We start from the raw sequence: 27,828 nt of genomic DNA, 5'->3' as shown, positions 1-27,828 counted from the left end.
GAAACTCGGCCAGAGGATGATCGATACCGGCATGGACCGTTCCCAACCCAACGGGCGCCCTACGCTTAATGTCACATGTTATTCAAGTACCAAGTTACCTAAGGATTCTATGTATGGATTGGACTTGACGAAAAAGCACATAGAGAGAGATCACCTCTAAGTCTGAACGACTACCGCGCTCGGAGCGATAGATGACGCCGCTTTCTCGTCGAACGCTTTCCTCTCTTGCTTGAATCGTTTCTGGACCCCTATGGTGGACATAGTCAGATAAATGGGCTACACGCCGAAAGCAACAAAGGACTTCATACATTCGCCAGCAGATATGGGTTCGTATTTGGCTGGGTTGCTGTCGGTGATGCAAGAGGGCACCACACCCTCAACACAGTTGAAGTTCAGACCTAGATCAGTGAGCAGCAGTCCTGATCGCCAAATCAGGACGCTTACCGAAAAAGAACGGCATTGACACCCGTTCAAGTAGTGACTCGTTCGTCACCCTGTGGACTGTCGATATGTAAATATCGTTACAGAGCCGCATCATGTAATCACCGATGTTGACAACGAGGGGTTCCTTCGATTGGCGGGGCCTTCATGGTATCATATCAGTACTGGATGTTGGTCCTGTTCTCTAGAAGCATTACCTTGATCCACTGCCCCTCCTTGGATAGTATCTGCAAGCCGCCGATGTTGTCTTGCCATAGAAGCGTGAACATCTGAAGGTCAGTGTGACTCCCAAGACCAACAGAGTTGTCTTTTGTTTCCTGCTCCGTTCTCGGGCGATAGTAGTTAAAGACCGAGTCGGCGCCGGGGTGTGTAACTTTGTCATCCCAGTAATGTTCCTCTAAGTCCAGGGAGAGCGCGAAGCTCCTGACCAGCTTCCTGGCCAGCCTCAAGCAGCTAGCCCAATAGGCGACACAATCCTCCTTGAAATTGGGAAGATGCGCTGTACCTTCCCAGACGAAATCCTCGCCTTGGATACCTTGGCTCACCTCCTCGGGCAGCTCGGATACGTCCATGGGATGGTCTGGGTCGAGCTCTGGCGAGTACCGAAACGAGAATGACTCTCTGATATCGATGCTCTCAGTCGGCGATATGTTGGTCTTGGCCGACCCCGTGTACCCATTGAAATGCTTACTGCAATTTCTGGACGAGATGAGATCTTTCTGCTCGGCCGGCTGTCGCATGAATCTCAGGCCTTGCTCCTTGCACTTCGCAATGGTCTCGGCAGGGATACCGTGGTTCCTGACGTAGAAGAAACCAGTGTTTACAGATGCCTTCCTGATCTGGGCTGCCACGTCCTGGCGCTCCGACAACTCTTCTGAGAACAAAGGACTGAGATCAATGACCGGGATCTCATCAGGGGTACAGTCTCTGGGTGGGTTTGGCAGAACGTCCCGATAGACGAAGCCAAGAGCGGTCCTTAGCTGTAGCTTGGTCGCAGACATGCTGGCTGGGTTGTGGATCGTTGTGGAGCAAAGCAGACGTTCTAAAGGATCGCAGCCGGATGCTTTATAGAAACTGGCCTCGATTCAACACACTCTCCCCAGCCAAGCCATGTAGGCTTGAGACATCCGATGGTGTTCGGTAGACGTGGAGAGCGGGGTTTGAAGCTCAGACCCGGCCTCCGCCGGCTGAGCCGTTCCAGTCATACTAAGTTCATATGTAGGCCCTCTCGAGTCCTACAGAACCGGAGTTACTTGAATGCAAAGGTGTTGATCGCTTGCGTATGTAGTACATGAGCCGTGATATGAGCAGATGTCATTTAACCCCAACGATCACCGCGTGACACCAGCGGTCCTTCTGGGTGTTCCGTCACTGCAAGATCTGAGCATTTTTCAGCCATTGACTCGACATGGCTAGTAGAGGAGCGATCGAAATGTTGTTCGCTGTATGACCACGATAGTTTGCAGTCAACGCGCCTCGAAGCTGTAGAATTGCCCCGACGGTGGCCGGAAACGGATGTTAACAACTAGTTTTTGGCAGGGACATATGATCTGGTAGATCAAGCCGGAATAATATCTGGGCAGTAAGTAATCTGGGCAGTAAGTAATCTGGGCAGTAAGTAATCTGGCCTTTCAAACGATCTGTAACGATTGCTCCTGGTTCATGATGGTTCATGATTGAGATGATTGAGGGGGTTCCTGGCGAGAGCCTTCCAACCATAACGTGGCATTGACATGCACGCTGTGGCAAACAGACCTTGCGCGAATCATCCAAGCGATCGCACAACGCAAGTTTCAATTTCTGGCTCTTCATCTGCAATAGACTAGAAGGAATAAAAAGCAGCTTGGGTGGTTAATAATTATACTGTTGCAAGTAAGCCACTGACTATAGTAGCTAATCGCGACATGTAAGTTTTATAAATGCCATAACCTCTTGATTGTATATCATTACTACGAGGTAAACTGCACACTCAAAGGGCTATAATCTAGTCTACAGTAAAAGGAATAAAAGAAAAGACATTATGTGCGCAACATTGTCCTCATTCTCATGACAGATCATGACAAACAGCAAAAAGCGTGGAGACACCGGGAATTGAACCCGGGACCCCTTCCAAGCAAGCCAGATGTTCTGGATGAACTACAGTATAGGACTCGAGATCCCGTACTGTAAGCGATGCGAAGGAAGTATCATACCCCTAGACCATATCCCCTTTGATGATAGCGAGAGATTTATCGTCGGATATATACTAGTGTGCATTTTTTTCGCAGGGTGGTATTGGCTGATCGAGCGGGGTCTGGGTAAGCTTCGGTCTATCCACGGTCGGAGTGTTGCCATGAGAGTTACCGGCCACCGCGTTGAGCTGGTAGGGGACTTATACTTGGGTTATGCAAGATTGGTGCGATTTGGGCTTGTGCACGACAATCGTGCGGGGGGGTCGTTTCTTTCGCCTGAGACCAAGCAAAGAGGATGGATGGAGCGCCTTGTGGGTAAGAACTCCGCGCTAGAAGTGTACGTGGTGATATGTGCATATAGCCCCCGAGTATACAGACTGGTTTATCTGCCTACACTACAAAGGTAATGACTGACTATAGTCTTCCCAGATATCGCCTCTGAGGAAGGCAGTAATAAGAATGATGGCTGACGGAACTCATACCAAATGGCTTGAGTTGGTGCACGATCCTGCATGAAGCGGCGAGACTACCTGGGCCGCTGGCTCTTCGCTGCGTCTACGAGTACAAAGTGTACATCCAAGTTCAAGATGGCTTAGGTGATTGGTATCAGATCCCGCCGCGATGGATGCGAGTGCGAGGGGATTGGAAGAGACAATCACTACTCCATACTCTGACATGGTCAACAACGCAACAGACCATCTTCCCGGGCGACATCCACGGCAAGGGCTTCGCGCAGATGTGAGAGCAGCTCGGCCAGAAGAAGCTGTAGTCTGTGGCTACTCAGGACATCGGCTGGTTCGCGGCGCAAAGCTTCCTAGACCCCGACGGGTACCGCAACAAAGCGCCTACGCTTGTGGGCGACGAGCTGGCGCAGCCGGACGCTGACGCAATTTTCAACACCATCGTGTGGATGCCCATGCCCATGTCGGATACGGTGGGCGATATGTTTAAGTGGTTCAAGGCTGAAGGTTATGGGGGTGATGTTGAGGCCTGCCGGAAAGCTTATCCAGAGATGCAAAGCGTCAAGACTAAGTTGGAAGTCAACAAGGGTCGTTGGACACATTGGAATTCAAAGTCATTCAGTTCAACACAAGTCGCCTAGCAGGTAGTATGTTTAGTCCCGTCGCTATTAAAGATCTGGGAATTTGGCATCTCATGGAGGCAACAATATAGAATTGAGAATCGTGGCTGATCATTGACTTACATTCAAGGGTTGTCGCTACTTTAGGAAACGCGGTCTCTTGCGGCAGAATTATTTCCAGTCTTTAGTAGGTATCGCGATAAGCACCGGCACCCCTACGGTACAGTGCGTAGCTCTCGCTTCTCTAGTAACCTCGAAGCGCAATACGTTGGGAAAGAAGCTGTCACTCTTTTTCAACCTTTGCCATCATAAAGGACCCCACATACCAACCAACATGAACGGGTTGCCAAACTCTGGCGATGCGCCCAGGGCGCCGGCTTACAACAGCCAGATGGATCCCAACGTCAAGGCGGTTAGTTTTGCCCACCCCTCCATCATCGCGGGAGTCGCCTCCAGAGGGCGCATCTTTGCGCCTAGATGGAGCGGGGAAATCCTAGCAGCAGTACTAATGCAATATCACAGATGCAAGGCATGATGGAATCTTGTTTCGGCAAGTCTGCGATATCCGGCGTCATGGGTTTTGGCATGGGCGGTCTCTTCGGAGTGTTCATGGCATCTGTACGTCCCTTCCTTCACTTCATACATCACGAGCCCCGCAGCAGCCATGACTGACCGACGCCCTTTTTACGATTTTTTAGATGTCCTACGATACCCCCTACCACACAGCCGGCGCGCCGGGCCCGACCGGCCCCATGGGCCAACCGATCGGGCAGATGCCGTGGCGGCGGCAGCTCGCCGTGGGCTTCAAGGACATGGGAACACGGTCGTGGGGCATGGCCAAGAACTTCGGCATGGTCGGCGCCATGTTCAGCGGCATCGAGTGCGGCATCGAGGGGTTCCGCGCCAAGAATGACCTGGCCAATGGCGTGGCCGCCGGTTGCCTCACGGGCGGCATCCTCGCGCGTGGCGGCGGGCCCATGGCTGTAGGCGGCGGCTGCGCGGCCTTTGCGGCGTTCAGTCTGGCGATCGATGCTTACATGCGGAGTCCTGGCGAGGAGTAAACGAACGAAAAGAGGAAGGAAAAAGCTTGGCATGTCTAAAAACACTGGTGCCGATAATGTCGATAATGCCGTGATGGCTTGTATATCATGATGTGGAGGGGCTCTAGAATCACTGATTCACCTGTATTATGGCGTTGGATGGTTGTTTGCATAGCATCGAGGCGTTCTTAGATGGGGTTCAATTTGCACGATACATCTCCGCTTATACGTCTGAAGCTGAAGCTGAAAGCTGGCAAGTTAGATTGTACGGACCAATACGCGCTGCGTGTACGACTTCGGTTTAGAGGCTGCTATAAGAGCAAAACATTGTGCAACTAAGACGGTTCTGGGTGATTACAACATGGCACATCTTTATCATAATTATACGACTGCCTGAGCCTAGTATATCTAATCGACGTTTTCGAGTCTTCCCACCATAACCACCCGCCAGCAAAACGCCTCGCTAATAAGAAAGTGATACCGATGTGATCTTCCTCTTGTGAAGAACAGACATGCCATGAATCTATCCATCCCATCCAAGCGTAGATACATATCCCCCCAACAGCGCCTACACGAACAAATCTGCCATACGTGCCAAATCAACTTGAACCAGAACCCTTCAGGCCCATTGTTCGTGTCATTACGATGCTTTATAAACTTCAAAAGCACCAAACTCCCAGAAAGCATCCTTGAATGCGGTCGGGTTATTGGCCACAAAGTCGGTACAGTTACTCGGACAGCCGCTTTCAGCGTACACGGCGTTGGTGAGCTGACCGCAAAGGTCGATGTTGGCAATGATGCTTTGGTTGCGGAAATGCGTGCCCATGTCACAGCCCGTATTGGGGAAGTCAGCAGCCGCGACCCCCAGGAGCTAGGATCAGGATTCTTGGCGGTAATGTCGGTCGGAATGGCGGACCGGCCAAACTGCCACATGCGAATGCCCTCTTTGCGCCATTCCATAGCCATGATGCCGCCGCCGGCAGCGTTGTAGTTGGCGCCGTAGCTGGCCTCGTTGCCTTGCACACCGCATCCGGCGTTAGAGTTGGTCTCGTTGAAGCAGTCCTTCTGAAGAGTCGTGCCGGTCATCTTGCGCTTGACCGACATGTCGCAGCCATCGGAGGTGTGTAGCGTCATCTGATTGCCCTTGTCGGCTTTGTTAACAGCCTCCATAACATCAATCTCGCCACTCTTGGGCCACTCGTTCTCGTCCACAAGCCAGAGCGCCGGCCATGTGCCGCAGCCAAACGGTGTGTGCTTGACATCGAAAATGAACAGGCCGCTGTCGTACTGCTTCTTCGATGACACACGGACAGAAAAGCGACCTGTCGACGCATCTGGAACCGAGCCGGGCCCGACAGAGGTGTCAACCTTCATGACGGCACTCTTCTCGGTTGCCGAGGTGAGGTTCTGATTGGCGAGTTAGCCGGCATACCCAAGCATCGCCAAGACAGAGGCGCGAGTCACTCACCAATTGCTGGGCCTGCTCCTTGGGCACGTAATGAACGAAGCCTTGTGCGGGATCAAACCCTGTAAAGTAGTCGAACTGGTCAAAGAAGGTCTCGCCAGCGTCTATGTGCAGGGTCAGCGACGAACATCAATAGCATTGCCAAGACCGAGTTGACTTACAAGTATCTTGCAGCGAATAGTTGACTTTTGTATAGTCCGGGTAGCGATTGGCCTTCGTGACTAGAACGCCGGCGACGACGGCCACGATGATGGCGACAATAACGACGACAGCGCTAATGATCCAAGTTCGCTTCCGCTTATACCAGGGCTGGACGCCCACATAGCGACTCATGTTGGACCGTGGTGGCAGCTCTTGGTTATCGTAGGAGGGTGGTTCCGTGATGAATTCCACTCGGCCGTTGGCGTCTCTGACTTGAAAGGAGGTAGGACCGGCCTGGCCTCCGTGAGCATTATGAGGCGTCTCCCAACCCATATTTGTACCGACAAGAGCTGGGTGCAATGAGGTGTTCGGTCGAACCTTCTCAATTGGGAAAGTCGAATGATGCACAGCAGTGGGCTGGTGTTGCCGTGCCGTTGACCTATACCCACTGGAATTAGGCAGCCGGATTTCCTCGACTCTGGCAGATATAGCCGTGGAAGAATTGGCCTTTTCGATAGGTTGCTGGACAACTCGAGGGAGTATTGGCTTCGGTCCTTTCCAATATTCGAAGGGCTGGTAGCCTAGCTCTCTTCTATCTGGCAGCAGCGAGGGTGTTGTTGACAGACGACTTTTCTGGGAAAGGTTCCTGTTGATGTTGAGGGACATCGGATAGAAAAGGGCCCCCCTTGGGCAGTCAACCCCCCCCAGAAACTTTTATCAATCAATACGAGCTAGAACCAAGCGAAACCAACGCCAGCCGTACGTTACGTGCAGGTACGTACGTACACACCATCAGCCAGCAAGTGCGGTGGTGTGGCGTGTCGCTACTACCCTCCCTCTTCTGCCGCAGCGCAGGCTCTTCCGAAACCCGACTTACACCTTATTATGCCACCCCCCCTAGCCCGTCCAGCGGCCACCCTGTTTATGTCACTGTATCTGCACACAATTGGAATACGAGAGTAGCCACCAGAGTAACCCGTCTGTCTCAAAAGGCCCAAAGGGGACTGAAGACGGTGAGATAGCAAGATACGGCAACCGAAATCGGTAAAATTGGGGCACACACCCTTCAGAGGCTGACGCGTTGCAAGTTTAGACAACTGGCAGAGGTCGCGGGTTGATCGCTGTATGATGTTTGGCCCTTCGACGGACCTGGGAAAGAATGGAGAACAATTAGGTCATGGAATGATTATCATTACGAAGATCGTTTCGTATAAGGGATGATGTAAACAAATGTGAAAGGAGGAAACCGTCGATCCACGACGAGACGAGACGAGACGAGACGAGCAGACGAGGAGGGAGGCGTCTATTAATGGGCGATGGTGGTTCGACCAACATGTCGATCTATATAGTCGAATGCCCAGAAGAATGCCCTCGGCTTCTCCCCCGGAGGGCATGAATAAGCTTCTTTGGAGGAGTCGGAAATGTCAAACCACCCCCATTTTCTCAAGCAGCCAAGGACAATAACTCCACCATTTCGGTGGTAGTATTGCTGTCAGAAACAGGTCGGCCCCGTCGGCCGTGGGACTTGCGGCGCGCGCTCTTTCATGCGGTCATGGCTTTCACGATGTGATCGGATAAGGTTGCCCAGTAAAAACGGGGAGATGAGGCCGATGCTGGTGCAGATGAAGCTCATCACATCTCATCTGTTCTTTCAGTATACTGGTCAATGACGAATCTGAGAGCCATGGCTGGAACAATAGAGGTCAGACTTCTGGTCAGAGATTTTCGAGCCTCGCCGTCGAAACCAAAAAAAAACAAAAAAACAAAAAAACGCCATTGAACAAGGATCACAGTGCAACCAATGCTAGGGAAGGGTTCTTCGTGTGACCCCTGGTGCCCACCCGCGATCCTGAATCACTTGCATTTCGCGGAGAGTCTAGTGGCCAAGCCACGAACGGCCCTGATTGACAGGCACCGTTCGCATCCCGCGCCCCGACAGATTGCTAGTCTAGAAGTCTAGACCACCACTGCGCTGGCTGCAGCTCTGGCATGAGAAAGGTATAGTACCGACTACACCATTTATCGAGCCAACGATCCTGCGACTTGGAACGTGTCGCAAGTCTAGCCGGTAGTTCCCTATCGATGCGCTCATCTTGGCACCAAGACCCAACGCACCCGTTTCACTGCGGCGATCATCAAAACCGTTCGAAACGAAAAGGCAAACCCTTCATGAACACGTCAACCGCTTGGAACTCGTCTTTCCTGCTACATTTGGCAAAACCACAGAGTAAAACTTACCCAGACAGGGTAGTAGTAGCAGTACAGGCGATGAGAGGGGAACCTAACTAACTGCTGTCACTATGTCACAATGGCGTTGTGCTCACTCAGCCCAATTTGCTCTACCCTAGCATACGTTATGGTCCAATAAATACATTGAAACGCCTTAAACTGCTGTTATAAGACTTTATTATACCACCAACGTCTCTTCCGACCATGTAATTTCTTGTATGCATGCAGACGGCCCTTAGGCCAGGGGCACGGTTGGTGTAGTTTCCGTTGGTAGATGCATATTGATGCCGCATGAAATGATACACATCAACCTCTTCGCTACGTTCTATCCGAATACTATTACAAGTGAGTTACGAGGCATGGCGACTCTATGAAACTACCGTCAAATTGCGTATGAACGGCTGGGTATGGTATTCTCTATAGACTGTGCGTTCTCCTCCAAACGCCGTAGGTTGTATTGCACATGTGGAACTGCATCCCTAAACAGGCTCAATTTAATCATCGTCTTCATCAACTTTTGCTCGCTTTGGTTGCCTCGACTCCTCGTCCTGTAGTCCGTAGCCTCTCTTGGATGAGGAGCTCTGGTCAACTTCAGACAAGAATTTGTCCACGTTGAAAGGGTCAGCAGATTCCTTTTCAAACTGTACAGGACCTTCCCGGGCCTCAACGTCTTCTGCGCCCTTGAAGGTTCCCTTCCCTAAAACATCACCATATCGGCTTGACTTTTGGATCTTGGCCATCTCCTGGTCCCCGGCAGCTTCGTCTTCGAAGTCATCCATGTTCTGTCGCGGCCTGTAGATACTGCTAATGACATCTTGTGCTGCAAAAAGGGGCTTATCGTAGGGGTTGTCCTCGTTGATCCCGCTGTCAAACCCGCTGGATTGGTTGAACAAGCGCGAGTCGTACATTGTCTCCGCTTGCTGTGTGGGTTTGGCAAGGCCAAGCGCGATCTTCTCCGAGATATCTCGGTTTTGCTCTTTAGCCATGACTTGAATCCTCCGTTCGGCGCCCATGCGAGACTGTCGGAGTTTTCGCTCTTCTTCCCGACGTCTTTCTTGGCGTGCCTTTTCTCTTTCGCGGACCTCGTAACCATCACTGTCAGAGCCCGACTCAGAACGGCTGTAGCTGCGAGACCGTGACCGCGAATCGCGAGAACCACTGGAGTCTCGCCGCCTGCTGGCGCCACCGTTGCGTTCCTCTCTCGCCTTCTGGGCAAGCATACGAAGGTTCTCTTCCTTTTGAGCCTTCTCCTTTTCAGCGAGGCGCTGTTGCATGACAGCTCGTTGTTTGACTTCCTCTCTCGCGTGGCGGTCTGCCATGAAGAGGGCTTCGGAGAAAGAGGCAAATTTGTCGTTGATCACGGTATCTTGCAGACCGTGGCCGGCGGCCGCAAGACGCTTATCCAGCGGTACTGTGAAACCCTTGGGATTCTTCCAGTTGCTGACCGGGGGAGGGATCTTCCACATTTCTTGATCTTCGGCGGTGAGCTTTCTCGGTGGCGAATGCATGATGGGCGGGGGAGGGCTAGGAGGACCCCTGGGGATCTTCTTGTGTTTGAATCGGGGAGGTGACATCGGGTCGCGCTGCTTTTCAACGATCTTGATGATCTTGTCCTGTTTCCTGGAGCTGTCTCCCATCTGGTTTCCAGCCGTATATTTGACGAAGGTCGGATCTTTTCGCTGGCCGATATTGACATTCTTAGGCTTTTGCGAGGCAACGGCACCGCTGACGAGGGCGGCCAAGGCGTTTTTCGTTCGCTCCGTGGTCTCGGCGATCTGCTCCTCGTTCGGTTTGGCCAGATCGATCTCGCCGGCGTCGGCCCGCTGGCGGAGAGGAATAAGATCTTTGAAGGACGCGTGCACAATGCGATTCTCGCCGTGGCCTTGCCGTGCAATAGCATCGTATTTGACTTTTCCGTCGGAATCGACCTGAATCGCGAGCGCGTTGCTGGTCGCCGCTCCTTTCTTGCCCATATCTAAAGGGTATTGGGCAACGGGAATTTCAGGAAACGCGCCTCCATCGCCAAAGTCTTCCTGGCCCCGTGGCCGCCAGCCTGCTCGCTGTCCATAGGGTGGAGGGCCGGCTCGCCGTAGCACGATCTGAGACTCGTCGATTTGGCCGGCGCCAACAATTCGCGGACCGCGTTGTTGGGCGTGTATTGGGATTTCTTCATCTTCGCCGGTATACCTTGGCTTAGGGAGCGCTTGGGCGATTGAGGAAGCGATGGATGCCATGGCGAATATGTGATGCGACGACAGCTGCACTCCGTTGTTGAGGATGGGTGCAATGGGTGCTTGACGTCGGCCGCAAGGAAGGTTAGCAGGCACGTTAAATTTTGGCTACCCATTGGGACGTAAAGCGTGGCTAAGTGGGTGGCTGGTGCTCCACTTTCAACCCAAGCTCCCCGAGCCAAACACCGGGTCTGCAAGATATCAAGTTCGACATGTACCGTCAACAGACGCGACTTTCTTCAATACACATAGGCTTAAATTGCAAGCATCCATTTCACCTACTTCAGTTGACACAGTGGTTGCGGGAGGTACCTTGCAGAACAATGTCCGTTCGCCATGGACAGAGACTGGATTCTTATGGCATCCAGCTTGTGGATGAGCTGCTCTAATATAACAGCCCCTGGAGCTTTCTGAGCACATCAAAAGTTGCCCAAACGTTTCGTCATGATTCAAAGTAAAGTTGTCATATCTCCGTGTATTGAACCCGCCAGTAGAGCTAGGCATTACCATGACCTGCAACAGCATCAACCAGCCAGACCAACGGCCTTAGGTATAGTACAAATATTCATGCGCATCATGTCCTGAACCAATTCCATGTTTTCTGTACGCCGCCGCTGCTACCAATGAATACCGATACCAACTTTCGGTGGTTGAGTATATGTCTACACATAACCTTTTCTGGCGCCCTGTTGCTGAGGTTAGCGGCAATGCATGCGAGCCGGGACGGACGGTACTTGCCTGAAAGAAGAATCTGACGACAAAAACCTGCAAAGCACCCATACAGACCACCATGCAGCACTGGATTAAGCTGAAGTTGACAATCCTTCCTTCGGTGCTTCGGACGGTGCTGAAATTGCGGTTCTCGCGCGTGCGGAAGTACTTCTGGTTTCGAGTAATAGTGGACAGCTGCCCGGAGACCTTGTAGATGGACTCCTCGAGTGCCGATGTTTGTTCGGGGGAAGTGCCTTGCTTGGCCGGCAGCTGAGCTCGAGCTTCGTCCTCGACCTATTGAATCCTAGGGTCAGCTCAACATGAACGTAGTTACGCCCACGGGGGCAATACTAACAGCGATCTCGAAGTCGACGACTTTGTCCGAGTAGGTGCTCATTTCGTTGTTGAAGCAGAACTTGTAGTCGCCAGCCTTCTGTGCCGTGAAGACGAAATCGCCCTGTCGTTCCTTCTCGCCATCGAGAATAACCTTGTCTTCGGGTCCAGTCACTTCGTAATCAAGATCAAACGAACCGCCCGATTGCACCTGGAACGCAAAATGTTAGACTCCAAATCCAAATGCCTCTTTCTCTTTCTTCATTGCTGGGAGCGGGCGAACTCACGGCAAAATAAAAGGCGATCTTGAGGTTTGGCTTCTCAGCGTGGGCATAGAAGCAGGCTTTCTCGTGCGCATTGAGCTTATAAGTGAGGGCGGTTGCGGAAACCACCGAGGTAAGCCAGGCAATGAGCCCGACAGAGAGAAGTGTGGCCCTCATGGTAGTTGGATGATGTGGTGGTGGTTGTCTTGATGCAAATCCCAACTTCTGGACAGCTTGTCGCGATTCCCAAATAGGGTGCAGGCAATCGAGCCAACAGTGGGTACACCAGTGGGCATTGCGATGCGGCCACGCTATGGAAGTTTCCTGGCAGTCCGGCACGGGTCATCGTAAATCCCTGGGGGACCAGGCTCAGGTGCCAAGCTTGAAAATAAAATGGAGCGGCCGTGTCGATCAAGCAGCTGCTAGCTGCGTCAGACAGCACACAGGCGCAATGACGGAGAGTTTGCGTTAGTAAACGGCCTGAAAGCTTGGCGGCCCCCCCTCTTCAAGCCACAAGTGCCTACAGTTCCCCTAACCGACCAATCATACCGCCCCGAATACGGGGAGCTTGGGTTCCCAGCTGTGGCACTTCCCCGGGTCGCCGCAAGTCCCTGTCGTCACTGCTACCATTGTCCCCTTTCCCGAGAAAGCTATGCAGATTACGTGTGGGTCTAAGAGATGGAATCATCCCCTTCCCATGCGATTACTTCTCCAAAGCTTCGACTTACTCTACTGAATTCACTTGCCTTCCCTTCTCTCCACTCCTTAACAGACTCGTTTCAATCGAGCATTTCCCGAATTGTAGGCTACGTCTAGTCGAATCGTCCGCGTATAGCACATACTACTCGAGATCCGGTATCCGGTAGCTTCCACTAAGGATGGACTACCAAAGGACCGCGACAGCTGTCGCGTCCGCTGGGATACGAATAGCCTCCTACTTCTTCCTGCGATGGGTAAGTTATTCTTCAGATGCGCAAGCCAACGTGTCACCCACGAGTACTGCTACTGACCTCGATTCTCATAGGCCAATTTCCCTGTAAGTCGGTTTTAATCGTCTGCTGTTTTCATCCCCGACTCGAGACCCCTTCCGATGCCGCGTCGCGAGTCTGAACAATCGCTAAACCTCCTAGCCCGTCATCTATGTAGTTTACGCGCTCTTCGCCATATATGTCCCTTCCTTCGTGAACACATACTTGACCGAGCCGATAATCTCGCTGGTCGATAAGGTTGACGTGACAGTTACGGAGAAGTTGATCCCAGATCCCGATGGTGCCGAAGATGAAGAGGGAAACCCTGAAACCGCCGTTGTCGATGAGGAGGTAGATATCTCCGAGGAGTTCTCTGTGGTCGAGAGGCCTGTCCGCCCCCTGCGCACTCTACTCACTGGGCTGCCCAGCCCCAACAGCAGACTGTTCTCTGCCCTCACGTTTCTCATCAACGCAGCATGCATCGCCATGATGACGGATGCCGTTTACAGACCTCGCTGGCAGTACCCCAGCAATGACTTGTCTTTTGCCCGAGTCGGCTACGTCTCCGACTCCGAGGCAAAGCTACTGATTCGCGAACCCGACCAGTCGAAGATGCCTATTACTGTCCAAGTCCACATCAAGGATGCCCAGCCGCCTTTTGACAACCCCCTATGGCAGACTGCTGGCGGTGTGCAATGGACCACCAATGAGACGGATTATACCGCTGTGGTTACGATTCCGCTGTCCCACTCAAAGCAGCGTGTTTATGAATGGACGACATCCAACAACCATTCCGGAGAGTTTGTCGGTGCGCCGCGTGCGGGCAAAATGCCAGAACACTTTGACGGGAAATTCACCTTCTTGGCAACTTCTTGTATCCTCCCCAGGATCCCATACAACCCATTGAATCACCCTCTCGCCATCCCTGGGATGAAGCACCTTGCCAAGGTTCTTCCAGAGCTCGGCGCACAGTTCATGATGTTCCTTGGGGACTTCATTTACGTTGATGTCCCGCAACGTTTCGGACAGTCAGTCGAGGACTACAGACAAAAGTACCGCCAAGTGTATGCCTCGCCTGATTGGGCTCCTGTCGGCCAGAACCTGAGCTGGATCCACGTACTCGACGATCACGAGATCTCCAACGACTGGGATAAGAATTCGACTGGTCTTTACAAATCTGCAGTTGACCCCTGGCACCATTACCAGACTGCTGTGAACCCTCCCCGCGCCAAGAGAGCTGGGACGGCCGGGGCAATCACCCGATCTGGCACCACCTACTTTTCTTTCGCGCAGGGACCAGCCAGTTTCTTCATGATGGATACCCGCTCGTACCGTTCCAAGAATAACGAGCCATTTGATGACCCCAACAAGACCATGCTTGGTGCTGAACAACTCGAGGATCTCCTCTACTGGCTGCGACGCCCGGAAGCCAAGGGCGTCAAATGGAAGATCGTAGCCAGTTCCGTTCCGCTCACCAAGAATTGGAGAGTTAACACTAAGGATACTTGGGGTGGGTTCCTTCATGAGCGTCAGCAAATACTCGAGGCAATGTGGGATGCCGGCCTGCTCGGATACGGCGTTGTCGTACTTTCAGGAGATCGCCACGAGTTTGGCGCCACTGCTTTCCCACCACCGAAGGACAGCAGGTGGCCCGAGAGCGTCATGGTCCATGAGTTCTCCGCAAGCCCCCTGAACCAGTTCTATTCCCCTATCGGAACGTACAAGCAAACTGATGATGAAGATGTTGAGCTCAAGTAAGTCAGAAGCATCTCTTCAAAGCAGAAACAAAACTAACAATTGTAGATATGTCAACACCGGAAACTCCAAGTTTGGAGCTCTCACCATCGAGATGCTGGCCGAGGGTGACTTGAGCAGCCTCAAGTACAGCCTCTTTGTAGATGGCGAGGAGGCATGGAACACGGTTCTGACCACTCCTTCGCCCGCAACTGTGGAAAAGACTGCACCCTCATTCTGGGATAGAGTCCGCGGAGTTGTCTAGTGTGGGTTTTCTGTCCAAAGAATTGACCGGGGAGTTCTGCTGGCGTTTATGGTGCTTTGATAGCAAAGACTACTTGGACTGTATCGTTGCTTGCCTCGTTTGTTGTATATTTGTTTCGGGAGATTTGGCGAAGGGTAGCAGCACCGCTGCGCGTACTACTACAATGGAGCTTGCGCGTTCCTCTCGTGTCACTGAGGATTCAACGTTCACATTTATCCTCTCGTTCTGCGGGTTCTGATTGTGCCTTTTTGTCTATGAAAAACAAGCTGCCGTACTGTTCTGGGCCCCCGGGTATTTAAGTATTTACATGTGCATTGCCTGCTGGGCTCACACCTCCCATGGATGAATGTACTTACTTACCTTATCTACTACTAGAGATACATGCTCTTCCCCTCATAGATCGCCGCTCTGATTCGTTGATTCACTGGCTGTCTGCCGATCGGATTTGATAGATCGACAATACTCCAGCACCGTGGGATAATTTGTGTGGTATTCAAGCCTGTGCTTGGTCATGATGTCGCGAGTGTTGCGCAGGATGCGCTGCTCGGCGCGGCACTGAACGGGGAACTGAGGGTAGTCGAACTCCTCCTTTTCCTCTGCCGGGGTAGTAGGCGTGGAACTGTAGCTGCTGTTCGGGGAGTTCGTGAAGGTGGAAGAGACGTCGGTCATCGTGAAGGAGGTCGTCAGGTCGGTGCTCGGGGCTGGGCTGATTGGTGACGAAGTGGACGACCTGCAATGGCTGTCGATGCCTTCTTGGTCGCATATGGACACCCGGGCCGGCTTTGCGAAGCTCTTCGGGAGTATGGCGATTGGGCCATGATGCAAAATTCCTGGCAGCCAGTGTACCACATCAGGCACACTAGCCATGTAAGCGGCCCTGTTGTGAGGCCCTCGTCTCGAGCTTGACGTGTTGAGGGGTGCCACTAAGGCTGAAGGCTCGTGGTGTCTTTGTTGAGAGCGCAGCGAACCGCGAGAATCTTGTCCGGACATCGACTGAGATACCCTGCGATTACTGGCTGAACCTGCTGTGTTGATTTGGGGCCTAAACGCGGGTGATCGGCGAGTCCGTAAGGGTTGTTGGAGCTCTATGGGTGGCTGTCTTTGGAACCGTCGATCTCCTTGTTCGTTCAAGTAAGAGTTCGAACGACGCGGCGGGCCCTGGCCAGGAGCCCGAGGTTGGTCCCGTGGTCCATGGATGCTAAACAATTCTCTTGGTAAAGGCTCCCCCATTCGAGGGGACCTATTCTCCAACACAAAGGTCCGTAGAGTACTCTCGCCTACATTCTCACTGGGGCCCGCGCCCTCTTTGGGTGCCGGCTTCACGGCCTCTTTGGGCTCTGCTTTAGTGCTTTTGGAGGCTCCGTAGGCGTCCATCTCTATACAACAGAACAGGTTCACCAAGCGGTCCCGGAATACCTTCAACGCCTGCTCGGCACGAGGATGCACCTTGTTCATGCCGTTTCTGTCATGGTAGATCTTCAGGTACCCAAAGAAAATGAGCAGCAGTAGACAGGCAGCTATGATAGACAACATGATGACCGCATTGGATGGAACAGGCTTGTTGAGAGATGTACAGACGATGGCGGCTGAGAAGACGGAGATGACGCATATTGCGAGACATATCGGCAGGATCTTGACGGTGCACAAGCGCGTATATGATGGTCGTTGTGTGGTGATGGAGCCTTTGCCAGCGCCCTGGACCTGCGACTCGATGTCGGCCATTGCCAGGTATGATAGGTTTTCACGATCATAATAATCTCAACATGTTGCATCCGGACTTGCAGTGTTGGCGATGTCCATGATCACTTATAATATCATGTTTGTAGCCTCTGCTTGTCTCCACGGCATTTGACACCGTCGAGCCTGGAAGGAGGCGGGATATTCTAGTTGTTCTTTGCAAGACACTGTGACAGTTCCCGCATGCACATATCTACATACAATCAACACATGTAGCCAATGGTCTTTAGACCAACCTGATGTGTTTGAATGTGAAATTTTGACTCGCTCGTACTAGATGGCGCCAAGTGATTTGCCGGTGGATCCCTCCCCATTCACCATTGACAAACCGTCGGGGCGTGTCGTCGGTCCCTCGGTAACCTGGAACCGGACAACATTCCGACATCTTCAGCAACTATCACAGAACCGGGCAATTCTATCAATTGATCGTGCGTTCCACCCCTTTTTCGGGCTGCCTTCCGCCAATTTCGAGCTCCTAAGCTGCCCATTCTTACCGCAATGCTACCCATCGTACGAGGCTCACGGCTGGCGCGGTAGGCACTCCAGTCCACAGACCTGACATGGCACTGTTGGGCAGGTGTACTGATTCTTCCAGTCTGCCCTGTAAACCGCTTTCCTTGTGGCAATCGCCCCGGGTGCAATCTCAACGGTATAGCCACAGTGGATCTACAAGATTCCAGGTCACCCCAGTTGGAGATGGCCTAAGATTCGCATATACCAAAGAACACAAAGATAGTGTCGCAGAGCCCAAACGTGAAGTCTTGTAAGTGGCGGACCGTGGTGGACAAAGAAGTTCGAAAACTAATCATCCACAGGCCCAACCTCTGGCTACGGTAAGCCGTCAATGGAACTCGACGATCCTACAGTAGCTTATTCGAGCAAGTGACAATTGTCGATGCAAGAAATGTGTCAACCCAGACACGATGCAGAGGGCCTTCAACACTTTCGAGGTAAGGTCTATCTCCATCTTGTTGAGAGGAATTGCAGGGTTGATCTCGGCGTAGATACCCCAAGACGTCCGACCTGAGCAAATAGACGTGCAAGAGAATGGTGTTCGGGTCCAATGTAAGTGCCGGTTTGCGTCACTTGGTTACATGGCTGATACAATCAGGGTCGGATGCCTCTCATGACAGTTTCTATCCGTGGGATTTCATCGAGACATACATCCAATCCGACCGGAGAACACCAGAGCCACGAAGGTTAACAATATTAACCCATTTCCTGTTTAACCGAACTGACGTTTCACAGAATTGAATACTTTGGTTCTAACGGTAGCGGAAACTCGACATCGTGGCCACCCTCGGTGTCGAGCAAAGATCTTGAAGACAACGAAACCCGCACCGTAGCCCAGTTGACCGATTTCATCGTGAGTCCCATATGCCATCCTAGACACACGTACGACTGGCCATCTGCTCATCATGAAGCAGAAACGATTCGGGTTTGTCTTCGTGACCGGCGTCCCTTTCGAGACTGGGGAAGCAACGAAAAAGCTGCTGGAAAAATTGCATTCATAAGGCAAACCCACTACGGTGGCTTCTATGATTTCATACCCGACCTTGCCATGGCAGATACGGCCTACACCAATCTAGCACTTGGCGCCCATACGGACACTACGTATTTCACGGACCCAGCAGGGCTGCAGGCTTTCCACCTCTTGTCGCACGCAGACCCTACCGCGAAGGATGGGGAAGGGACGCTAGGAGGCAAGTCACTGCTCGTCGACGGGTTTTACGCCGCAAGTCTCTTGAGAAAAGAATCCCCTCGAGCCTACAAGATACTCACCACGCACAAGCTGTCTTGGCATGCGAGTGGTAACGAGGGCATAACTATTACCCCGGACACTTCCTACCCGGTGCTCGAGTCCAAGAGCAATGGCCAAGGACTTCGTCGTGTGAGGTGGAACAACGACGACAGAGGCGTCGTGCCCTTTACAGAGCGTTCACCCATGGAATGGTACGAGGCCGCAAGAGAGTGGCACAGCATCTTGACGAGAAAAGACTTAGAATACTGGGTGCAGCTTACACCTGGCAATCTTTTGAGTAAGGTTCCCCGGGTCTCCAACGCACAGCATCCACCATAGCGGCTAACGAGGTCTACCTACATAGTCTTTGACAACTGGCGCGTCCTCCACGGCAGAAGCGCCTTTACGGGTGTGAGACGCATGTGTGGTGGTTACAGTAAGTCCTCATGACACCAGCCCGTGGCCTGTTGCCCAATGGCATATAACCTCAACATCACTCTACTAACTTGTGATGTGTGCAGTTAACCGGGATGACTTTGTCTCCCGATGGAGGAATACGAACTTTCCGCGCGAGGAGATCCTCAAGCGTGTCGTAGGTTAATGTGTTTTTGTGTTAGCAGCTGTGATCTTCAAGAGATATGCATGCGGCGTGGTATGACAGAAGGGCAACCCCGGGAACATAGCCGCAGCTGGTGTCACGGGAAACGACGGCCCGTTTTTTCGTCAATTCCCAAAAGGCCAGACAGACAATCATCACATGATGGCCAGAGCAGACAGCAAGTAGAAGAAGGTTGCCCAGTAATTCCGCCGAATTAGCTCCAGCAGCTGGCTTGGCATCGTCCGGCAGCAGAAACTGGGGACCCCAAAGCCGGCGATATAAGTACATATAGTACCCCCGCACGCAGGACAAACAAATATACCTCATGCCGGGATGCAACCATGACCGGTAGACGTTTGTCCACACACTTCAGGCCAAATGTGCTTGCGGAACGCCTGCACCTACATATGCACATGCATACTAGACAGAAAACCCAGCTACATACATTAGGCAGTAGGCAGGAGGCAGTAGGCAGGAGGCAGTAGGCAGTAACAATTAATCCTTTGTCGCAGACGCAAGATAACAAGGGAACCACCCGGAACGGCCTAGGATCATGCAAACTAGAAAGCAAACAGTAAGGCCTGTAGAATGGAGGCTACTGACATGTGGTCCCCGTTGCGAAAAGCGGCTAGCCCCCGGATCCATCCAGTGTGTTGTTTGTTGCAGCCATATGCGCACCACTAACATGAATATACAGAGCAGAACCTGAAGCGGCAGCCGGCAGGAGTTCGGCAAGCGCGATGGAACATGGTTCTAGTCATTTATCCACAAGAGTCATTGGAAGCGACGATGAAGGGACTATATATAGCTCCTTCTCCCTCGTCACTGTCCTCTCGTCCTGGCCACAGCACCAGAGGTTCCATCTGTAGGTTGACAGGCAGCTAAGCACACGAAGAAAGCCTGAGTCGACTACATCTGAACATCCACGGAGAAAACACCAGCTCGAGTTCACTGAACATGGCCGCCGAAATGCAAGGAGGCAATTTTGCCCACGGCGGTATGCCATCGGTTCAGTCTGACCTCGTCATGCCCCTGTTCTCTCTAAAGGGCCGAACAGCCATCGTCAGTGGAGCCGGAGCCGGGATCGGGCTCTCGGTTGCACGTGGCTTCGCGGAAGCTGGTGCCAACGTCGCCATCTGGTACAACAGCAACAAGAAAGCGCTGGACGAGGCAGCCAAGATTGAGAAAGACTTCGGCGTCAAGTGTAAGCCCCCTTCCGTGCGAGCTGGGCTGATCTGTCCTGGATTGTCGGTGACGCCTCTCTTCCCGGGGCATACTAACAAGAAGACTACGATAATAGGCAAGGCATACTCGGTCAATGTGCAGTCGTGGGACGCCGTGCGTGACGCCGTCGATCAGATCGTCAAGGAGTTCAATGGGCGCCTCGATGTGTTCGTCGCCAACTCGGGCATCGCCTGGGAAGACGGTCCCTTCATCGACGGGCCCATCGACAGGATGCAGAAGGTGCTAAGCGTCAACATCGACGGTACTTTTTACTGCGCTCGCGCTGCCGCGCTGCACTGGCGGCGGCAGAAGCAGGAGGGAACCACAGTCGACGGACAGAAACTAGACAACTTCCGGCACGGAAGCTTCATCGCTACGGCTTCCATGTCCGGCCACATCGCCAACATCCCACAGGCGCAGACGGTATACAACGCGTCCAAGGCCGCAATCATCCACGCTTGTAAGTAACGATGGAGACGGGAGAGCCTGGAACTTTCCCAGGCCTGGTTCGCTACCGTGGGGTGGAAACAAAAGTATTGAAAGCACCGCTGTATGCTGACTGGCAGTTCTAGGCAAATCATTTGCAGTCGAGTGGGTAGGCTTTGCTCGCTGCAACTCGGTGTCGCCCGGCTACATCAACACAGAGATCACCAACTTCATACCGGCTGAGACCAAGAACATATGGAGAGATAAGATCCCGATGGGGTAAGTGATTTATTTATGATTGGCAGAGACTCGAGGCTATTTCTAACCGACCTGTGTGGCAGCCGGGAGGGTGAACCGGAGGAATTGAAGGGAGCCTACCTCTATCTAGCGTCGGATGCCTCGTCCTATGCGACCGGCATCGATCTTTTGGTGGATGGCGGATACTGCGCAGTGTAAAAGCTTTATACGTAGTAGTAGACTGGATCGGCAGGACTGACTAGCTGTCGATAAAACGATGAAAGCAGCGAAAAACGATCATATCACGTGCTCTAAGGGGTTGTGAGGTCATCGATAGGTACATGTCGTTGAAACAGGCATCGATAGGGGCACTACTAATGTAAGGTTGCTGTGGCCGTGAGACTTCCCGTGTGCTTGTTGTGGGAAGACCAGACACAGATACACAGAGGTCGAGACTCGAGAGTTGATGCACAGCGGAGTCTGCAGCAGCGAGCGATGCCGATAATCTGAAGTTTTAGGTTGCAGTTTGGCTGATATCAAGGTTGTTCGCTGACAGTGACAGAAGCCCGTTCCGGGAGGTAGGTAGGGGAAAAGTCCTACTAATCTACTAATCTAGACACTAATCTAGGTACTCCCCCCCCATGGCATACCCACGGAATCGGTCAACGTGGGTTGCCTCCTCGCATGCCACCACACAATTTCATGTCTTTCCCCTTTCTTTTCATTCCTCGGTGAGTGTGTCTTATGCCGTGAAAGCCAATCTGCGTCGTAGTGACTTCTCCCGCGCTTGCATCCCCGGCATCTGTGTATGCAACGATAGCACTCCCATATGTATCTGACTTCTTCTCGGGCGCCTCTCAGTGCTGGCAGGCTGGCAAAACAGAACAGGGGGCCCTGACATAAGAAGACCCTGGACGAGGGGGGCATCCTAGGGCATCCCACTTCGGACATTGCTTGGCGCTCGTTTCCCCTCCACAGCAGCGGTACGTACTCGACTATTTTCGACACCTTTCACCACTTGCGATGGTCACCGAGCAGTCTGCTACCGTAGCTAATCTACCAGACTTTGCCGAGGGGCCAGATGCGTAGGTCAGGAGGTAGACTTTTGCATTTGCGGTAGGGGAAGTTATGTAAGTATTGGAAGCCCGGTGTGCATGCTTTCCAAGGTTGTGTCCGCAATTGTGTACAAATACACAGTCACTCACTGCCTTCCCGCCTCTCTTGCCGCCCCAAGTAAAAAAACCACCCCCCAGCCCAGCCTGCCTCCTACTGGACTTACTAGTCTGCAAGTCTGCCTAGGTAAGTAACTTCTCGCCTGGCCAAGTGCATACAGGACGAAAAAGTACATGGGTTTGTCTTGGTTGAATCCAATTGAATTGAGTGATCGATTTGGCCCAGCCCAGAATCCAGAGCCCAGAGTTCGCCGCCTCCAGCTCCAGTAGCCCAACGCTCTAGCAGCAACTCTTCTCTACCTACCACTACATCGCCTGCTTGCTCTTTCCTCAGCCCTGCTGGCAGATCACATCTTCCCCCCTTCCTTTCCACCCATCGCCGGTCGTCGTGACTCCTGACATTGAGACAACGGTAGCCCACGCTGTTGATTGCCGATTGCTGGATTGCGCCATCTCGTATCCTCCAAGCTATCCTTTTTCTGAACTTCACCGCTTGTATCTGCTAGCCGGCGCATCCTTCCAACAACACCACCACCACCCTCCTGCAACATGGAGAACGAAGAGGGCCAGGCGCCCGCTCCCACCCTGGAGCAGCAGCGCAACATGCAAGTCGACAATGCTATCCGCGCCATCCAAATGAAGAAGCCGCTCCCCGAGGTCGACTTCACCCTGCACACTCTCGAGTCCGGAGAGCAGGTGAACACCACGGAGCGAGTCTGCAAAGGTATGCTATGCCGCCCGCCCAATCTACCCCGCCGCCACACACAATCTGTTGTCGGTATGCAACCCTCACGAGGGAACAACGAGCTGACCGCGGAACCCCTGTCGCCATGCAGATGTTCAGGCACCCGCCATGTTCAAGCCGACCGACGAGCAGTTCTGGGAAGACGAGACTCGCACGAAGCCCAATATCACCTTCCTCAAGCAGCACTTCTACCGCGAAGGTCGCCTGACCGAGGAGCAAGCCTTATGGATTATCAAGGCCGGAACCGAAATCCTGCGAGCCGAGCCAAACCTCCTGGAGATGGATGCCCCCATTACGGTCTGCGGTGATGTTCACGGCCAGTACTACGATCTCATGAAGCTCTTCGAGGTTGGCGGCGACCCCTCCGAAACGCGCTATCTCTTCCTGGGCGACTACGTTGACAGGGGCTACTTCAGTATCGAGTGTGTTCTATACCTGTGGTGTCTGAAGATTCACTATCCCAACAGCCTCTGGCTGTTGAGAGGTAACCACGAATGTCGCCATTTGACCGACTACTTCACCTTCAAGCTCGAATGCAAGCACAAGTACTCCGAGGCCATATATGAGGCTTGCATGGATTCTTTCTGTTCCCTGCCCCTGGCTGCCGTCATGAACAAGCAGTTCCTCTGCATCCACGGTGGTCTCAGCCCCGAGCTGCATACCCTCGACGACTTGCGCAGCATTGATCGTTTCCGGGAGCCGCCCACTCAGGGTTTGATGTGCGACATCCTCTGGGCCGACCCTCTCGAGGACTTTGGCCAAGAGAAGACAAACGAGTTCTTTATGCATAATCATGTGCGAGGTTGCTCCTACTTCTTCTCATACCCCGCCGCCTGTGCATTCTTGGAGAAGAACAACCTCTTGTCCATTATCCGAGCCCACGAGGCGCAAGATGCTGGCTACCGAATGTACCGTAAAACGCGTACGACGGGATTCCCCAGTGTCATGACCATTTTCTCGGCCCCCAACTACCTCGATGTGTACAACAACAAGGCGGCGGTGCTGAAGTATGAGAACAACGTCATGAACATCCGTCAGTTTAACTGCACCCCGCACCCGTACTGGCTCCCCAACTTTATGGATGTTTTTACTTGGTCATTGCCTTTCGTCGGTGAGAAGATCACCGACATGCTCATTGCGATCTTGAGTACGTGCTCCGAGGAGGAGCTCAAGGAAGACACCCCAGCCTCGACATCCCCTGGGCCCCTATCTCCCTCCCTCAACAGCCCCATGCCCATGGACCCCGACAGCATTGAGTACAAGAGGCGGGCTATCAAGAACAAGATTCTGGCCATCGGTCGCCTGTCGCGTGTATTCCAGGTCTTGCGCGAGGAGTCCGAGAGGGTCACAGAGCTCAAGACGGTTTCTGGAAGCGGCCGTCTGCCGGCGGGAACTCTTATGCTAGGTGCCGAAGGTATCAAAAACGCCATCAGCACCTTCGAAGATGCTAGAAAGGTCGATCTGCAGAACGAGAGACTGCCACCAACCAGCGAAGAGGTGAAGAAGGCACACGACGAGCAGCATGAGGCCGCTATGGAGAAGGCCAAGCATGATGCGGATAACGACACGAAGCTGCAAACCCTTTCGAGGAGACTGAGCACGTAAGTATCTCCTGGCGCAGAATGATATTTAGCTGGAAGACTAACCCCTGAGAAGTAGCAAGCGATAGTGGCCATTTTGGTAGTCTACAACAGTCTATCTGACGTGATACGCGGATCTCGGCGATACCTGTACAATATAGCCTTGGTCGGTCTATATCGACACTCGCAAAGTGGTGGACTTGATAACTCGAGCGATGGGATTTCCAGAAGACGCGAGCGGCATGAAGGCCTATCGTGATGAATTAGTTGGGAATAATTTTCAAAACGCGGTGTGCTGTGTAAGCGTGAGCAGACCGCTTGTCGAGGGCGGTCTTGAGCAGTACGGTGGTTGAAGAGACTAGGAGGAGAATGAGCCAGGCCAACCACGACGGCTTCTCGCTCTCAGCGGCACATGTACAGGCTTTACAGGCTGTCATCGACGGGTCAAGGAGGTCCTGGGTGTTCAGTCTGTTAGTCTCCAGCGTATGACTTGTACCTGTCGACTATCTAGTACACTCTACAAATACCCTTATAGAGCGCGCCAAAACTCCAATTGGCTATACATAATGCAGGTCTCGAATACAACAAGCCTTTGTTTGGCCTCTTAGCCGCCAATGCTCGCACGAAAGAAACATTGAACGGAATGAGGGGATGGATGAGTAGGCCAGGAGGAGGTAAGGTTAGGTAAGTATGCAGCTTAAAGCACACCCAAACACATGAGCCTCCACGTCCACGTGGTGCGCCTGGTCAAGTCCAGAGGTCCGACATCCAAGCAGCCATCAATGCACCAAGACAAAGTGGGTTGTGTACCAGAGTCACGCCCAGCGTCACTGTCCGTCATGCCGTATATATGCACCTATGGCCTCCTGTGTCGGGTCCCATTGTATTTGCATGCTACTAACGATCTGGGTGTGTGGCAATCCTGAGTTTGTACAAGCTTTATCGGTGGGAAAATGACAGAACATTTGTGAGTTCCCTCTTCGTAGAAAGAGTAGCGTATCTAACCTAAGTCTCGTGCAAGCTATAACCCTCGGGGAGAGGAGACGAAAGAGCAGATCGCCTACGAGCGCGAGCTTCTCTCTCGTCGCCTAGAGCCAACCCAGCGTGCTACAAGCCGTGATCACGGCGGTGCACGCCGTGAAGGCGGGTGGCCAAGGCCAAGGCCTTGGGCAGCTCTTGGGGCGAGAGGGCAAAGAAGCTGTACGAGGGCATCAAGCCGAATATACAGCTGGCCAGGTCTTTCCTCTCCTTGGAATCCCGAATTGCTAAGGACATGTGCGACCCCGAGCTGTTTCCCGAAGTCCGGGAGGTGGCCACCGTCCGCAAGGGCCTCGCGCTCTGCCCAGAGGAGCAAGCTTTCCTCGCAGCCCGGAAACGCCACGTGCGGGACCACTTCGCCCGCTACATGGGCCTGGGCGACGACCCGGAGCGCGTTCACCCGGACGACGTGCCGACCGTCGCCTTGGGCGGCTCCGGCGGCGGGTATCGCGCCATGCTGGGTTTCGTGGGCTACGCGAAGGCCTTACAGGACGCCGGCCTCTGGGACCTGCTTGCCTACACGGCCGGCGTCTCGGGCTCCTGCTGGACCCTGGGCGCGCTGTACACCTTCGGGGGCGGCAGCGCCGCGCGGCTGGTCGAGCACTGCCGACGCCGGCTCTCCCCGTACCACCCGCTGTTGCCTGAGGCGGTGCAGACGCTCCTCGGGTCCGCCCGGGGCGACTACGAGACGCTGGGGCCGTTGGTTCTCAAGCACAAGAGCGGGCTCGAGACCGTCTCGATGGATCTCTACGCCGTCTTCACCACGGGCCACTTGTTCATGCAGCAGCCGCAGCCGCAGCCGCAGCAGCAGCAGGATACCGCGCCGCCGCTACAAACAAGGAACGAAACGACCCGCGAGGGGGTTGCGGACTATCGTGGCAGCAACAGCAAGTCTTGGACCAAGTGGTCTGACGCACAGAGGCTTCTGGAACACGGAACTCACCCGTTGCCGATTTTGACTGCCATCCGTCACGAGAGGCCGTGGAAAGACTGGGTAGACTCTGAGCATCCGTTTGAGGCGGCAGATCCGACTAGCAAAGAGCACCACGAGGCCACGGATGCCTGGTTTCAGTGGTTCGAGATGACTCCCTACGAGATTGGATGCGACGAGCTTCAAGCGGTGAGTCTCTTGCAACGAGAGTGTTCCAACCAATACAGCCACTTCGTTTGCCCAGTGCGTACTCTTTCGCTGATGTGGGATACTAGTGGTGTCCGACGTATGGCTTTGGACGGCCCTATGAAGAAGGCAAGTCAACCATCCAACTGCCTGAACAATCACTATCCCTGTTGCTCGGGCTGTGCACCAGCGCGCCGGCGGGACCGCTGTCGAGCTACCTGTCCACCATCCAGCGCAACCTCCCGGCCGGCTTCGTCGGCGACGCCATCAACCGTCTGTCCTCGGGGGTGGCCAAGATGTGGGGGAAGCACGAGACGTCCGTCTTCGAGAACCACCACCCTCTGCACGCGTCCAACGAGCACAACTTCCTGTACCACCACACGCCAACCGCTGAGAATGGCAGTTCGCGGCCTCCCGGGATCGAGAACTCGCCCCGCATCCACCTCATCGACTCGGGCATGGACAACAACTGCCCGACCATGCCGCTGCTGCACCCTGGGCGTCAGGTCGACGTGATTCTTACCATGGACGCGTCCTCGGACGTTCAAAAGGATAGCTTCGGGCAGCGTATCGAACAGATTGGGTCGCGACGGGGCCTAGCATTTGCCAAACGGCGCCGGAAAGTAGACAATGATAGTAAGGCCTCAGGGAAAGCAAAGGTGGAGGAGGACGCCGACTGCGACCAGGCCGCTGACGACCCGAAAGACCGGTTCCGGGGCCTGTATGCGCAGATATACGACGGGACGCCGCTCCAAGCACGCCCAGAGACGGTCGTCGACTCGTACGGTCGCACCGTGACGAACCCGCCAGCGCCCCCGGCCCGCCACGAGTGCACCGTCGTGTACCTACCGCTGCTGCCTAACGAGCGTGCCGTGCCCGGCTATGACCCGTCCACGGCCGAGTTCTCGGGCTCGTACAACCTGGTCTGGACCCCTGAGCAGGTCGACATGGTCATCAAAACCTCGGTCGCCAACTTCGGCGAGGGCGAAGACACCATTAAGGAGGCTTTATTCGATGCGTGGCAAAGGAAAGCGCGGCTGCGACAGCAATGGGAGGAGCAAGAACATGGTGATGAACGGCGCTTATGTAGGGAAAACACGAGTGGGATTGGAATGTAACAAGCGAGGTAGCTCGCTACTT

The 27,828-nt window shown here is 53.6% G+C and overlaps 12 protein-coding genes across 12 annotated transcripts; 7 read left to right on the top strand and 5 right to left on the bottom strand.

The window, feature by feature from the left end:
* Window positions 1-156: 156 nt before the first annotated feature.
* On the bottom strand, window positions 157-1,442 carry PG998_007400 (uncharacterized protein; the record flags this gene model as incomplete). Its single annotated transcript, XM_066874216.1, has 4 exons — window positions 157-248; window positions 309-398; window positions 445-584; window positions 607-1,442. 4 exons carry the CDS (start codon window positions 1,440-1,442, stop codon window positions 157-159), a joined length of 1,158 nt encoding a protein of 385 aa, XP_066730161.1.
* A 1,791-nt stretch (window positions 1,443-3,233) lies between these two features.
* On the top strand, window positions 3,234-3,714 carry PG998_007399 (uncharacterized protein; the record flags this gene model as incomplete). The annotated part of the gene is made up of 2 exons (XM_066874215.1): window positions 3,234-3,350; window positions 3,397-3,714. The coding sequence occupies 2 exons, from the start codon at window positions 3,234-3,236 to the stop codon at window positions 3,712-3,714; spliced, it is 435 nt and encodes a 144-aa protein (XP_066730160.1).
* A 313-nt stretch (window positions 3,715-4,027) lies between these two features.
* On the top strand, window positions 4,028-4,754 carry PG998_007398 (mitochondrial import inner membrane translocase subunit TIM22; the record flags this gene model as incomplete). Its single annotated transcript, XM_066874214.1, has 3 exons — window positions 4,028-4,105; window positions 4,216-4,311; window positions 4,392-4,754. 3 exons carry the CDS (start codon window positions 4,028-4,030, stop codon window positions 4,752-4,754), a joined length of 537 nt encoding a protein of 178 aa, XP_066730159.1.
* A 619-nt stretch (window positions 4,755-5,373) lies between these two features.
* On the bottom strand, window positions 5,374-7,005 carry PG998_007397 (glycoside hydrolase family 16 protein; the record flags this gene model as incomplete). Its single annotated transcript, XM_066874213.1, has 4 exons — window positions 5,374-5,533; window positions 5,596-6,140; window positions 6,202-6,302; window positions 6,360-7,005. 4 exons carry the CDS (start codon window positions 7,003-7,005, stop codon window positions 5,374-5,376), a joined length of 1,452 nt encoding a protein of 483 aa, XP_066730158.1.
* Window positions 7,006-9,062: 2,057 nt separating this feature from the next.
* Window positions 9,063-10,802, bottom strand: PG998_007396 (SKIP/SNW domain-containing protein; the record flags this gene model as incomplete). The annotated part of the gene is made up of 1 exon (XM_066874212.1): window positions 9,063-10,802. One exon carries the CDS (start codon window positions 10,800-10,802, stop codon window positions 9,063-9,065), a length of 1,740 nt encoding a protein of 579 aa, XP_066730157.1.
* A 659-nt stretch (window positions 10,803-11,461) lies between these two features.
* Window positions 11,462-12,283, bottom strand: PG998_007395 (emp24/gp25L/p24 family/GOLD-domain-containing protein; the record flags this gene model as incomplete). The annotated part of the gene is made up of 4 exons (XM_066874211.1): window positions 11,462-11,485; window positions 11,529-11,804; window positions 11,866-12,054; window positions 12,131-12,283. The coding sequence occupies 4 exons, from the start codon at window positions 12,281-12,283 to the stop codon at window positions 11,462-11,464; spliced, it is 642 nt and encodes a 213-aa protein (XP_066730156.1).
* A 701-nt stretch (window positions 12,284-12,984) lies between these two features.
* PG998_007394 (alkaline phosphatase family protein) lies at window positions 12,985-15,073 on the top strand (the record flags this gene model as incomplete). The annotated part of the gene is made up of 4 exons (XM_066874210.1): window positions 12,985-13,059; window positions 13,131-13,142; window positions 13,237-14,828; window positions 14,878-15,073. The coding sequence occupies 4 exons, from the start codon at window positions 12,985-12,987 to the stop codon at window positions 15,071-15,073; spliced, it is 1,875 nt and encodes a 624-aa protein (XP_066730155.1).
* Window positions 15,074-15,466: 393 nt separating this feature from the next.
* PG998_007393 (uncharacterized protein) lies at window positions 15,467-16,795 on the bottom strand (the record flags this gene model as incomplete). Its single annotated transcript, XM_066874209.1, has 1 exon — window positions 15,467-16,795. One exon carries the CDS (start codon window positions 16,793-16,795, stop codon window positions 15,467-15,469), a length of 1,329 nt encoding a protein of 442 aa, XP_066730154.1.
* Window positions 16,796-17,714: 919 nt separating this feature from the next.
* PG998_007392 (Trimethyllysine dioxygenase) lies at window positions 17,715-19,152 on the top strand (the record flags this gene model as incomplete). The annotated part of the gene is made up of 6 exons (XM_066874208.1): window positions 17,715-17,760; window positions 17,825-17,875; window positions 17,922-18,009; window positions 18,059-18,849; window positions 18,916-18,987; window positions 19,073-19,152. The coding sequence occupies 6 exons, from the start codon at window positions 17,715-17,717 to the stop codon at window positions 19,150-19,152; spliced, it is 1,128 nt and encodes a 375-aa protein (XP_066730153.1).
* Window positions 19,153-20,106: 954 nt separating this feature from the next.
* Window positions 20,107-21,255, top strand: PG998_007391 (sorbitol utilization sou1; the record flags this gene model as incomplete). The annotated part of the gene is made up of 3 exons (XM_066874207.1): window positions 20,107-20,833; window positions 20,946-21,078; window positions 21,141-21,255. 3 exons carry the CDS (start codon window positions 20,107-20,109, stop codon window positions 21,253-21,255), a joined length of 975 nt encoding a protein of 324 aa, XP_066730152.1.
* A 1,502-nt stretch (window positions 21,256-22,757) lies between these two features.
* PG998_007390 (3'-5'-cyclic-nucleotide phosphodiesterase (PDEase) (3':5'-CNP)) lies at window positions 22,758-24,558 on the top strand (the record flags this gene model as incomplete). Its single annotated transcript, XM_066874206.1, has 2 exons — window positions 22,758-22,932; window positions 23,045-24,558. The coding sequence occupies 2 exons, from the start codon at window positions 22,758-22,760 to the stop codon at window positions 24,556-24,558; spliced, it is 1,689 nt and encodes a 562-aa protein (XP_066730151.1).
* Window positions 24,559-25,806: 1,248 nt separating this feature from the next.
* Window positions 25,807-27,806, top strand: PG998_007389 (Cytosolic phospholipase A2 epsilon; the record flags this gene model as incomplete). The annotated part of the gene is made up of 2 exons (XM_066874205.1): window positions 25,807-26,691; window positions 26,778-27,806. 2 exons carry the CDS (start codon window positions 25,807-25,809, stop codon window positions 27,804-27,806), a joined length of 1,914 nt encoding a protein of 637 aa, XP_066730150.1.
* Between the last annotated feature and the right edge of the window lie 22 nt (window positions 27,807-27,828).

Source organism: Apiospora kogelbergensis (genome assembly GCF_038363985.1).
Source record: "Apiospora kogelbergensis strain CBS 113332 chromosome Unknown utg000005l_segment0_segment0, whole genome shotgun sequence".
Classification (NCBI taxonomy): Eukaryota; Fungi; Ascomycota; class Sordariomycetes; order Amphisphaeriales; family Apiosporaceae; genus Apiospora; species Apiospora kogelbergensis.
Note: the sequence above shows the minus strand (reverse complement) of the source record. Positions and strands in the feature narration are given on the sequence as shown.